Consider the following 14,227-nt stretch of genomic DNA (forward strand, 5'->3'; position numbering starts at 1 on the left):
CATCAAAATACCGAATGTCGGGAGGTACCGTTATATGGGGGTATATGATAACTTGGACCGACATGGCCCATTTACGAACTTAACCTACTGGCAAAATACTGGCACATGTGTGCAAAATTTTAGCCATCTCAATTTGTTCGAAAGATAGCGTGATTACAACAGACAGACAGACAGACACACAGACAGACGGACATGGCTAAATCGTCTTAGAATTTTACGCTGATCAAGAATATATATACTTTGTTGGGTCTGACATGAGTATTTCGAGGAGTTACAAACGGAATGACAAAATTAATATACCCTCCATAGTATGGTGGAGGGTATAAAAAGGAGACACTTGACATCTTTATTTTGGTTGCTTTGCGATGTATATTTTTAAAACGTCAATATAGGTACATGTCTTCTTTCCACTTTCATAATCTACTGGATTTTCTCCGTATTTATTGAAACAATTGAAATTTGTCACACAGTGTTATTTTCTAGGAACCGCGGAATTCATAAGGATTTATAAGAGTATTGAGGGAATATTTTTTCAAGGACTATTAGAGGAAAATTCGTGCATTTTTCACAACTTTCTTTAAGACTATAAGTGCTATAATTGTGAACAGTTTACTTTTTTATTTTTGGAAATTTTATCAGAACTTTGATCCTATATTTATCAAGAATATATGATGAAGTCTATTAGGTTATAATATTGTGATGTTTAGAAAAAATTTCCCTCAGTATTTTGACCTATAATCTAGGGTATAACTGCCAGTTAATTATTGCTTTTAACAAATAAAAAGTTGCCTATCAAGATGAAAAATCCCAAATGACATTGTTGTTTAATAGACATATAATATTTTTAAAATTTATGTCCCCTTAATTTGTTAATGGCTATTAAGTAAATTTACGTGTTTTCGTTTTTGTTTTGCTCTTGGCTTTGCTCAGAAGTCGTAATTTTAATGACCACAATCTCAAAATAAATTCAAATTAATTAAGACAAATAAACCAACAGAAAAAAATGCAAACAAACGAACAACAACAGCTAAACAATAAAACTGAAAGCGAAAACATTTCACAAATTTTTATTATGTCAATCATGAAAAGATTTTTCAAATTCTTTTCACTCGCTTCGTACGTACGTACGTATGTCACAAAATCATTTTTTAATGTCTTTTGACGTTTGATGTCATCATTAAAACGTTTTCGGTTCTCTGAGTGGGACATTCCATTTTGGATGCATCATTAGTCCAGTATTTTAGAAATGTGATTTTGTTTTTCGTAAATGTTGTTTTCTCTTTTTGTGAAATTCTTGTAGATTCAATGAGAGTTGGAGAGAGACAGAGAGAGAGAGTTTGGGTGTTTTGAAATCCAAATACAAACACATATTTGTATGAAATTTAGTTTTAATGCCTTTTCCTTTTATTTGCGTTTCCATGTTTTTCTTTTTTGAATGTTTTGCTTTTTCGGCATTCATTAAAATACATAAATGTCACATCGTCACTCAGAGATTGTATTCCTCTTCAGTTTGCTGTTGACTCCATTCCTGTCATAATTGCTCAGATATGTTTTCTTTTACTTCTTTTGCTAAAAATGTGTACTGCTCGTCAAAGAACAGTGGGTCGATTAAACAAATGTTGGCTTCATTGTTTTATTTTTTTTTATTTTTTGACATTTTATGACTTTGGCAAAAATGGGGTATCGCATGATGGTTTTATATGAGAACTCAAGAATGCACTGTTAGCAGCATTTACGTCCACGTAATTATGGTGATGTGCTCATTAGAATGACACTGTTTAAATGGAAATATTATTTATTAAAAAATTAGGTCATATTGACATTTGGGTGAACCGTGTTTGAAAAACTACTTTGAACTTTAAATAATTAGGTAGATATTTAAAAAATATATATTTTCCTTAGTTGATTACAGGGTGAGATAAAAAAACTGCAACCAAGCAAAAATCCATAATTTTTACATTTTTATACCCTCCAACATACTTGGAGGGTATATTAACTTTGTCATTCCGTTTGTAACTCCTCGAAATACTCATGTCAGACCCAACAAAGTATATATATTCTTGATCAGAGTAAAATTCTAAGTCGATTTAGCCATGTCCGTCTGTCTGTCTATCTGTCTGTCTGTCTGTCTGTTGTAATCACGCTATCTTTCGAACAAATTGAGATAGAAGGCTAAATTTTTGCAGACATGTATATTTTGCCAGTAGGCAGGTTAAGTTCGTAAATGGGCCATGTAGGTCCAAGTTATCATATAGCCCTCATATAACGGTACCTCCCGATATTCGGTATTTTGATGATGACATAATTCACCGGAATTGTTTCAACTTTGGTATTTGAAGTTCGAAATGGATACTACAGCCTACGACAGAAAATTATGTGGGCAGGTCTACGTCTTCGTATAGCCCCCATATAACGGTATCTCTCTATATTCGGTATTTTGAAGATTTTAGCGACATTATTCACCGAAATTATTTCAAATTTGGTGTTTTAGATTCGTAATGAATACTACAGCCTATGACAGAAAATTGTCTGTGCAGGTCCACGTCTTCGTATAGCTCCCATACAACGGCACCTCCCAAAATTCGGTATTTTGATGATTTTAACGCCATTATTCACCGGAATTGTTTCAAATTACGTATTTAGAGTTCGTAATGGGAACTACAGTCTGTGACAGAAAAATGTCTATGCAGGTGCAGGTCTTCGTATAGCCCCCATATAATGGTACCGCCCAAAATTCGGCATTTTGATGATTTTAGCGCATTATTCACCGGATGTGTTTCAAATTACGTATTTAGAGTTCGTAATGGGAACTACAGTCTGTGACAGAAAAATGTATATGCAGGTCCAGGTCTTCGTATAGCCCCCATATATCAGTAACTCCCTATATTCGGTATTTTGACGAGTTAAGGTACAATACCCACTGAAATTGTTTGAGATATCGTATTTGACGTTAGTAATGGATGCTATAGCCTGTGACAGAAAATTGTCTATGCTGGTTCAGGTCTTCGCACAGCTCCGATATAATGGTACCTCCCTATATACGATATTTTGATGATTTTAGCCACATTATTCACCGTTTATTTCAGGTTTCGAATTTGAATATGGTAATGGCTCATGGCAAAAAATGCCTATGTAGGTCCACGTTGTATGGACCCCAATATAACGGCAATATTCGGTATTTTTAAAATTTAACCGAATTTTTTATGGATTATATTTTTTAAAATTGCCCGGCCGAACTTACTGCTTTTTAACTTGTTTTTTTTTTTTAAATCTTATTGAATGAAAGCAAAAAATGTCGGAAATGGCATCAAATTTTAGAATAAGTTTAGATTTGTTCGAATTGGTCACCTTTGGCACGAATTATGGCTTTCAAACGGCCAATGAAACCGTCACACGCTGCCCGAATGTTGCTCTGCGGTATTTTGGCTCATTCCCGGCGAAGCGTTTACTTAAAGTGATCGACACTTTGGTATTTTTTAGTGCCAACCTTGCTTTCCAAAATACTCCAGACACAATAGTCCAACGGATTGGTATCCGGAGATTTTGGTGGCCATTGTGCGCTGGAAATGGAGCGAGGAACCTCATTTTGTAACCATTCTTGGGTGGTGATTGCTGAGTGCGATGGTGCTGAGTCCTGTTGGAATGTCCAAGGTCTGCGGCCAAAATGTTTGCATGCCCAAGGCTTCAAACGGACAATAAAACCGTCACACGCTGCCCGAATGTTGCTCTGCGGTATTTTGGCTCATTCCCGGCGAAGCGTTTGCTCAAAGTGATCGACACTTTGGTATTTTTTAGTGCCAACCTTGCTTTTCAAAATACCCCAGACGCAATAGTCTAACGGATTGGTATCCGGAGATTTTGGTGGCCATTGTGCGCTGGAAATGAAGCGAGAAACTTCATTTTGTAACCATTCTGGGGTGCTGAGTCCTGTTGGAATGTCAAAGGTCTGCGATCAAAATTTTTGCTTGCCCAAGGCTTTAATGTACCCTTCAAAATATTTTCGCGATATTCGGCATTTATTCTGATGCCACGGTCGATTAATACGAGCGGAGAACGGCCATCGGCTGTTATGGCGGCCCACACCATCACCATGCTCGGCGCATGAGTTCTGGTGGCCAACCAATGCTTTTGTACGCTTGTAAACAATATAATGAGCTGTCACTGGAATAATTTTAACAGCTGTCAGATGAGTGGAAATGACAGCAGTCTGAATTTGGTTGCAGTTTTTTCATCTCACCCTGTATACATAAAAAAGTAGTGAAATAACTGACTGACTGACCTAGAATCAACGCTCAGACGATATGATTGAAGTCTTGATAGGATATAATTCGGATATATAATTGATATATAATTGATAGGAAGTAATTAAGTACCAAGAATAAAAATCCTATATAATAAGGCTGTGATTTTGGAAATTCGTACTGAAATTGTACGAAAAGTACTAAAAATTGAATACTTTGTATTGGGTAAGCGGAATGAACTAGAATTCTGAAATTTGGAATGAGAGTCACTGATGTAGAGCAGGATAGATGTACCAAAGTGTTTTTGGAAATTCGAACTTTAAGCTTACGAAGAGTTCTAATGGTACTAAACATCCAAAATGGTACCATTTGGTATTACGTGAACGGATAAATCTAAAAACTTAAAATTTGGGTAGAGAATCGAGATTGGAAAATAAGTTTTATATATATGAAGGTGATTTTGGAAATGTGCACTTTGTGTGCGAACTGTGCTTAATGGTAATAAATTTGGAATAGTTTAGTTTAGGGTGAACCGATGAAGTTGGAATTGTGAAATTTTATATTGTGGTCTTTGTTGGTGGTAGGTTTGTTATAAAGAAGTTGGTTTGGAAATGTCTGGTACAAGTTCACGAAAAGTACTAATTTATTTTGGTACAATTTGATATTGGGTGAACAGATAGTGCTTGAAATTTGAAAATTGGTCGCTGTTCATGTGTAGTCTGGACATATGGAGGTGGTTTCGGAAATATGTATTATAGTAGTTTACAAATAATTAAGTGGTACTAAATTTGGTATTGAGTTAAAGGATAGAGCTGAAACCCTAAAATTTGAGATTAGGTTTTCTGTTGATATCTGAGGTTGAGATATGGAGACTGTTTTGGTTTTTGCCTACTATAATTGTACAAAAATTACTAAATGTGGTATTGGGTGAAGGAATAGAGCTGAAATCCTCAAATTTGAAGTAGATGTCACTGTTGGTGTCTGAGGTTGAAATTTAAAAATGAGTCATATATTTGTACGACAAGTTCTAAATTTGGTACTGGATGAAGGGATAGAGCTAAAATCCTGAAATTTGGTATGAATGTCACTGTCGGTATCTGGAATTGAGATATGGAGGTGGTTTTGAAAATGTGTACTATAGCACTAATTAGTACAACAATGGTACAATTTGACAGTTGGTGAACAGACAGTGCTTGAAATCTGAAATTTTGGTATTAGGGTCTCGTAATGTGTAGGTGGTATCGTAATGTGTGCTATAATTGTATGAAATGTACTAAGGGTACACGTTTGGTATTGGGTGAAGGGATAGAGATAAAATTCTAAAAATTGGAAATTAGATGACTAATGTTTGGTAATTTATACGAAAATTGACAAATGTTACTAAATTTCGTATTCGGTGAAGGGTGTTGAGCTAAAATTCTGAAATTTAATATTTAGGTCTCTGTTGGTAACTAAAATTGGTACGTGGAGGCGATTTTGGAAATGTGTACTATAATTGTATGAAGAGTACTAAGCGGTACTAAATTTAGTATTGGGTAAAGAAATAGATATCAAATTCTTAAAATTGATATTTTGATGGTATCTGGTACTTAAATGGGTATTGAGTACTTAAATGGGTATTGGGTGAAGGTATAGGGCTGGAATTCTCAAATTTGATATTGACCTCTCTCAAAATGTTGACCCTTTGTGGGGGAGGTACCAGAAGGAGTGGTCCAAACTTATTCCACCTTCGTATCAGATCTTGTGTTGATATAGAAGTTATAATTATTTAACCCTTTGTGGGTGAGGTACTTGATAAAGTGGCCCATGCTTTTCCTTTTCGCAACTGACCGAGCTCTAATAAAAATATTAGGATTTGACAAGTTCGAAAAGGATTGGGTGCCTTTTTCGCATTTTATGAGAGATATAATTAATCAAAATTTTGACCCTTTGTGGGGGGATGTACCAGAAGGAGTTTGCAAGACATATTCCATCTGCACGCCAGATCTTGTGTTGATAGAAATATTGAAATTGGCGAACTTCGAAGACAATCGGACTTTTATTTCACATTTGGGGTGGATCAATGTATCCAACCTTCGCACTGGATCTTGTGTTCATATAAATATTGGAATGTGAGAAATTTGAAGACAATCGGATTCTTAATTCTAATTTAATAAGGGTATAATTATTCCAAATTTTGAGTTTTGTGGGAGAAGTGTTAGATGAAGTTGGCCGAAATTGCCCATTTTCGCACCCAACAAAGCCCATCTGCAAACTCGATCTAAGTTTAACAATAACATTACGATATACCAAGTTTGGTTCGAATCGGATACTCCCTTCTTGATTTATCGTGCACAACAGCCAACAAGACAGATGGATGGACGGGCATCTTTAGATTGGCTACAAATGCCCTGAAACGAATTTGGTCCAAAGGGACCTAGGGTCTAGAGCCGTTATTTCAATGAGGCACTCTCTCTCTGTAGCCATATGACTGAGGGTATTAATATTGATTTGGTCAAAACTGTTTAAAATATTTTTTAATTTTCAAAAATATTTTCAAATATCGTCACAGTAGTCGCCGAATTCCGTTGGACCATCAGAGCTATAGTCAAAAGCTCTTAAATTTTACTAAATGCTTGCATTTCTTAAAAAGATTTTGAAATTTGTTTGCCTGATGTTTTACCATGTCTTACTTTGCTTTTATAATTGACTGCTAGGATAACTCAAGAAGGGAGCTCACGATTTGGTCCAACTTTCTTTTTTGTGGCAATTTTTTCAAATCATATCGGTCCATTCCTTTTTGTACTTTCCACAATTAGAACCTCCATTAATTTTAAATACAAACCTAAATAAATTAATTCTACATTTAAATTTTTAACGCCTTCCATCCCACTTTTCATTCACTCACCTTTCTTTAGATGTTTGCCCAGCAGTGATTTCTCACGATCCGTGGACGGGGTGATGCCTAAAATTTGATTTTGTTTGACGGCAGGTGGCGGTGACAGTGAATCTCTAGACTTTTTGGCTACGCACAAATTCAATGGCTGGTCAAGACATAGATCTTCGGAGGCGGGGACTGCAGCCGGCGTTAAGGTGTTGTTCGTAGTGGCAATGCTGGGAATAGTACCGGCTCCACCTCCAACCCCACTCCCCACAGTGTGACCACCAATATTATCATCCTCACTTGTATCACTGGCCGAGGCACTTCGTGCCTGTTGCTGTTCAAACTGGGTGATCTGCTGCGAGTATTGCTGCTGGAAATTGCGCAAAATACTCTTGGGCGATTTGGCAGGGGCGGGGGGTATCGTTGTGGCCGATGAATTCGATGATTCGTCGTGTGGATCGCGCGATATCAGGGCGTTCGTGTTGTGCGGTAAGTTGATGTTCGTCGTCGTTGTTGTTGTTGTTGATATAATCGTATTGTTGTTGTTGCTGCTGACCGCATGTATGGCCGCATTTAAATCACGCAAACCCAAGATATCGGCTATGGTATGGGGGGTGGGACGAGTAGGTGGGCGGGCATAAACATGAGGATGCCATGTGGCAGGCGCTGACATGTTCGTTGATGTTAAATGAGCCTCCGCCGATGCTGTGGGCGATAGATTTTGTCTCGTCTGTGGCGTTTTGGCTTGTACACCAATGGGCGGCGGTGAAGATATTAGCGTTTTATTGGCACCCGTAACGCCCACAATACTGCCGGTACCTCCTCCACCTCCGCCGCTAATGGCTAATGCCGTAGAACTGTCATAGCCATTGGTGGCATAGCTGGCCTGCTTTAGTGGTGCCTCTAAAGATTTTTGTAAAAATGTTGTTTCACTTGTTGGTCTCTTCTCTTTAAGGTGGCTGTTGTTGTTGGCATTTTGGTTGGCTGTCGTATCTGCCGTGCCATTGGCACCTGTTGCTGTCGCAGGAGATGATGCTGCCGCCAATGTTTGTTGTTGACTAGTTAAAGCTGCTATGGAATGCAGCTGATGATGAGAATGCTGGTGATGATGTTGCTGATGATTGACATGATAATTATTGTTGTAAGCCTCTGTCCCATTATTGCTGTTGTTGGCAATATGCTCATACATTGCTGCTGTTTGAGGTGTTGTCGGCGGCGGTATGGTCAGGGGACTACGATAAACATACGAACTTGTGGCCATCTTGTATTGGGCCTGTTCCAACTGATGCTGCTGCTGCTGCTCCGCTGCAAGTTTATAATCAGCTGCCGTTGCTGAGCTATAATGAATTTGTGGATAGAGCGGCTGTTGTTGTTGTTGCGAATGCAGCTGATGAGGATGCCGTGAATGCGGCTGCTGATGTTGTTGTTGCTGCTGCTGTTGCTGCTGCTGATGTATGCTGTAATATTTTTGGGCCACCGACGTTTCGAAAACGGGCGCATGTGCCGCACCACTGACCATATCTGTTGTTGCTGCCGCCACGTCACATTCAATTTCGGGCATCATTTATAAACATTTGGTTGGTTGTTTTTTTTAGCTATTCTTGGTATTTAGTTGGAAATGGTTGGAATTTTCGATGTCAAAAATCACACATTTGATTAGCTGCAAAGAGATATTAGAAAAATACAAAAAAAAATTAGTCTTTTGTAGGTTTTTTCTTGGAATATTTGTAAAATAATATCAAAATTTATTTTTTCAGGACTCTTATATATATTTTTAAAGAATGAGTTATTTTGATTTTTTTTAAATCTTTTCAAAGGACATTTAAATTTTATTTTTCCAGGACATTAATAAAAAGCGTAGATTTTTCAAAAAAAAAAAAAAATAATAAATAAATAAATAAATTAATAAATAAAAATAATAAATAAATAAAATTGAGGAGTAAGTCCTTTTGGATTTTGTTTAAATCCTCTTAGATTTTTTTGTTTGAAATTTTTTTTCAAAGGACGTTCAAATCTATAATCCTTCCTTTAAAATAAAAGTATTTTTTTTAAAAATAAGTCTTCAAAGAACCAACTGCTAAGCATTGATTTTAAGGAATAATGTCTCAAAGCATCGCCAGAGGTAAAGTCGATTATTTATAAGGACCCTATTTTGTTAATTTTAAAGCTTTGTTAGAGTAATAATCGATATTTTCAATGACCAATCTAATCAAAGGACCAGCTGTGATATCATTGTGGATATTTTTAAATTTTTGAGGTAGTAACAATTACCTACAAAAAGAAGAGGCAGGTGTAAAGATTTTGGATTTGAAAAAAATTTTAATAATGGATTAAAAAAAATATTGACCACCAGAACTGTCATAGCTAAAATATGTTTTTATTTTCTCCGTTAATTGACTTTAATTTATTTTTTTTTTATAAATTAATTTTTGTACTGACTTTTTTCGATGATTTTATTCGAACATTTATTCAATCATTTTTCATCGCAGTCTTCAAAATATTTTTTTAAAAAAATCCAGGAGTACATCGGAGCCTAAAAAACATTTTTGAAAAAGGTTTACAAATGGAATTACAGTTTTGTCGGTTTTTAAAAAACTCAATTATTTCGGGGCTTTAAAAAGAATCCTCGGTTTTATCGGGACCTTAAAAAAATATTTCTGAAAAACCACGATTATATTGGAACCTTAAAAAATATATTTAAAAAAATATATTGAAAAAATGTTTTCTAAAAAATCCAAGATTTTTATTGGAATTTTAAAAAGATATCTAACGGATCCGCATTTTTAGGAGATATTGAATTTAATTTTCTTTGATTCCACGATTATGTCGGAATATAGAAAGTAAAACTACAACTATGTCGGACTTTACAAAAAATATTTAAAAAGTCGATGATTACGTCGGGATTTGAAAAAAAGAAACTGGACCTGGAAAACTATGTTTTAAAAATATATGATCTACAGCGTGAGATTAAAAAAATGCAACAAAGTCAAACGCCATAATTTTTACATTTTTTTTAATTTTATTGAATGAAGGCAAAAACTGTCGGAAATAGCATCAAATTTTAGAATAAGTTTAGATTTGTTCGAATTGGTCACCTTTGGCACAAAATATGGCCCTCAAACGGCCAATGAAACCGTCATACGCTGCCTGAATGTTGCTCTGCGGTATTTTGGCGCTTGCTTGAGGTGATCGACACTTTGGTATTTTTTAGTGTCAAAATACTCCGGACACAATAGTCCAACGGATTGGTATCCGGAGATTTTGGTGGCCATTGTGTGCTGGAATTTAAGCGAGGGACCTAATTTTGTAACCATTCTTGGGTGGCGCGTTCTGGGTGGGATAGTGCTGAGTCCTGCAGGATTGGCCAAAATGTTTGCGTGCCCAAGGCTGAATATTTTCGCGATAATATTCGGAGTTTATTCTGATGCCACTGTCTACTAATACGAGCGGAGAGCGACCATCGGCTGTTATAACAGCCTCAACATCACCATGGCTTGCGCTTGAGTTCTAGTGGCCAACCGAAGGTGCACATTTTCAGCTGACTTCTTTGGCAAGTAAACACGATCATTTCGATGGTTTACAAACTGCTGGACAACGAATGTTTTCTCATCGGAGAAAACCAAATTCGGCAGTTCACCACTTTCGGCCAAGCGAAGCAACTCTTTAACTTTTGAGTCAATTTTCTTTCTGTTGCTGTGTAAGTTCTTGCACTTTTTGGAATATCAATGGCTTTACCCCGAGCTCATTTTTCAATATTTGACGAATGGAATATTGCGATATGTTCAGCTCACGAGCCATTTTTCGGTCACTGCGATGAAAAATGATTGAATAAATGTTCGAATAAAATCATCGAAAAAAGTCAGTACAAAAATTAATTTATAAAAAAAAAATAAATTAAAGTCAATTAACGGAGAAAATAAAAACATATTTTAGCTATGACAGTTCTGGTGGTCAATATTTTTTTTAATCCATTATTAAAATTTTTTTCAAATCCAAAATCTTTACACCTGCCTATTTTGTAAAACAAGTAAAAAACCTGTAAATTTGAATACCCTCCACCATTTGGAAGGAATTTGACAATTTTCAAAAAAATAAATACGTTAAAAATTTTGTTAAAATTTTAAAAATACCGAATGTAGACGTTAGGGTCTATACGACGACGTGGACCTGCATAGATAACTTTTGTAATTAATCATTACAATATTCAAATGCAAAACTTGGAAAAAATCGGTGAATAATGTAGCTAAAATCATAAAAATATCAAATATATAGAGGTACTATTATATGGGGGCTATACCAAAACATGGACCTGCACATTCAATTTTCTGTGATAGGCTGTAGTATCCATTAAGAACTTCAAATATCAAATTTGAAGCAATTCCGGTGTATAATGTCGGACGAACATCGCTATATCGACACAGAACTTTATGCTGATCAGGAACATATATATACTTTGTGGGGCCTAAAATGTATATTTCGAGGCGTTACAAATGGAATAACAAACTTATTATCCATACTGTGGTGGAGGGCATACAAATCAATGAATATATATTTCTTTAATTTTTTTGATCAGAGCTCGTGCATTTTTAAAGGACTATCAAACTTGAATAACTTAAAGATAAAGCTTAAAATTACATTCTTCATTATGTTTCAATAAATTAACTAACATCAAGAACCATAATTAACTTTCATTCTGCTCTAGATATTAATAACAAATTGCACATTGTAACGAGTTAATCTGTATACAAATGAATGAATCTATACACACACACACACCCATATTGAGATAAGAGCGAAAATTTTGTTTTCCATTTGACTTAATTTCAATACAAGCTTTAAATATAGAAAAATACCTCCCTCTACCTCCGGTTTGACTTAATTTCCATGAATATTTACTATTTATTCAAATACTATTGCAATTGTATTAAATACTCGACACTGGTGAAGCGAATGAGTGGAATTCAAATATACACTCACACACACACATCTACGAATACAAATAGTTTTGAACAACAACTAAAGTTTATTATGGTATCCTACCCATACATATATTTAAAACCTTTCATTTCAATTCAATTAAGACAATTAATTAAATGTACGTTGAGTGCAATGTACACATACACAGTTATACATACATACATATACAGTATGTCAAAATACACACAGTCAACAAATACACATTCAAATTGCTATTAATTCATTTTAAATGGTTAAACTTCGAATTTATCCTATTCGGTTTAATGGCAAGACCCTATGGCATGGCAAAAGAAGGGGAATAAAAGAACCAAAAAAAAAAAAAAAAAACAAAAACAGATATTAAAAACTAGTTCATTTATTGCCATGGTTTTTCTGGTTCCTAGTAGAAGAACTTGCTCTATGGAGCGAGGGTGGAGTGAGAGTATGAAAAGAAGGGGCACAGCATATGGTTTCATGACATCTGTATATATATATGTGTGTGTGTGGCAAACATAGTTGTTCTACAATAGTTAGCGTAGTCATGTCCCTCCCCCGTAAAAACCACAAGGACATAACTACAAATACAATTTTTGCACTCTCTTTCCACTCCCTTTCTTCGCTTCTGCTGTACCTCACCATCATTATTTCCATTCTCATCATTTTGCATGTCAGCTGAATGTTGGATACACTAGTAAATTAAATATGCCATAATAATTTGACTCTATTGCACTTGAGATTCCTGCAGCAAGGATGCTGGCTCCTTTGGTAGAGGGATGTTTGTAAAATTTTGTGGAACAACCTTAGGAGTTTCCTTGCTAAGATCTGCAAGCTATGTGTGTTTGCGGAAGGTAGAATTTCAAAGTTCGAGTCGTATTTTTAAAATTTTTGTTTAAAGTACGACATAATTGTCATTTTATTTTTTTTTTTAAATTATTTTCAAATATATTTTTAAGGCCTGGATTTAAAAAATATAATTTTCAAGGTTTGTGGATTTTTAAATTGCTTCATTGGCTCGTGGGTATTTTGTAAAATATTTTTGCAAGGCTCGTGAATTTAAAACAAGTAAAAAAGCTGTAAGTTCAACCGGTCCGATCTTTGAATACCTTCCACCATTTGGAACGACTTTGCCAATTTTCAAAAAATAAATAAATAAAAAAATCCGTTTAAAATTCTGTAAAAAACTTAAAAATACCGTTATATTAGGGACTATATGATTACGTGGACCTGCAAAGGCAACTTTTGTCATAGGCCATTACAATTTTCAAAAGTGAAACTTGAATAAAAATCCGGTGAATAATGTCGCTAAAATCATCAAAGTAGCGAAGGAAGTACCGTTATATGGGCGATATACGAAGACGTGGACCTGCACGGACAATATTCTGTCATAGGCTGTACCATATAATGATACCTCGCGATATTCAGTATTTTGACGATTTTAGCTACATTATTCACCGAATTGTTTTTCATGTTTCGCATTTGAATATAATAAGGGCTTATGACAAAAGTTGCCCACGTCGTCGTATAGGCCCTAATATGTAGGCTACATTCGGTCTTAGTAAGATTTTAACAGAATTTTTAACGGATTTTATTTTTTTGAAAATTGCTAAATTCTTTCCAAATTGTGGAGGCCCGGCCGAACTTATAGCCTTTTTGCTTGTTCCTCATTCAAATAACCTCAACAGCAATGCCGAGCCATATTTAACCTCAAATTAAGGATTATTCAAAATTTCCAATTAAAGCGACCCTCCTGTGAAATTTCGAAGGCATTTTCTTCAAAAAAAAAAAAAAAAAAAAAAAAAAAAAACAGTGAAAAAGGCCTTAAATTTGGGCGGGTTGACTTGATGATACCCTACACCACTTTGCACATTTAGAAGAGCTTCACATAACAAATACAAGTTTAATGGGGAATTTGTGAGAATTAAATCATACTACATACAAAGGATCATACAAAGGAACTAATATATGGGAGGCATATCCTCCTCTGAATCGATTTCTACATAATTTGTCGAGGCATCTGCGCCTTTTGAATTCGGGCTCGGATGGATATATATGATAATATTTGGCAAAGGTATTTCTGAGCTTCATTTGATATATTTCCTCGAATAACGTTACTACATAGTCCATATTACGGCTATGCAGGGCAAATTCAACAAATCGGATGAACAAT

At 35.4% G+C, this 14,227-nt stretch overlaps 1 protein-coding gene across 1 annotated transcript in view; it reads right to left on the minus strand.

The window, feature by feature from the left end:
* The window catches only part of LOC101892058 (transcription factor kayak), a 297,264-nt gene that overhangs the window by 28,134 nt on the left and 254,903 nt on the right, over positions 1–14,227 (minus strand). The window contains exon 4 of the mRNA XM_059119360.1: positions 7,129–8,764. Within this exon, the coding sequence (XP_058975343.1) occupies positions 7,129–8,668 (1,540 nt within the window). The 5' untranslated portion in view covers positions 8,669–8,764. The remainder of the gene's footprint in view (positions 1–7,128; positions 8,765–14,227) is intronic.

Source organism: Musca domestica, unplaced genomic scaffold (genome assembly GCF_030504385.1).
Source record: "Musca domestica strain aabys unplaced genomic scaffold, Musca_domestica.polishedcontigs.V.1.1 143, whole genome shotgun sequence".
NCBI classification, from domain to species: domain Eukaryota; kingdom Metazoa; phylum Arthropoda; class Insecta; order Diptera; family Muscidae; genus Musca; species Musca domestica.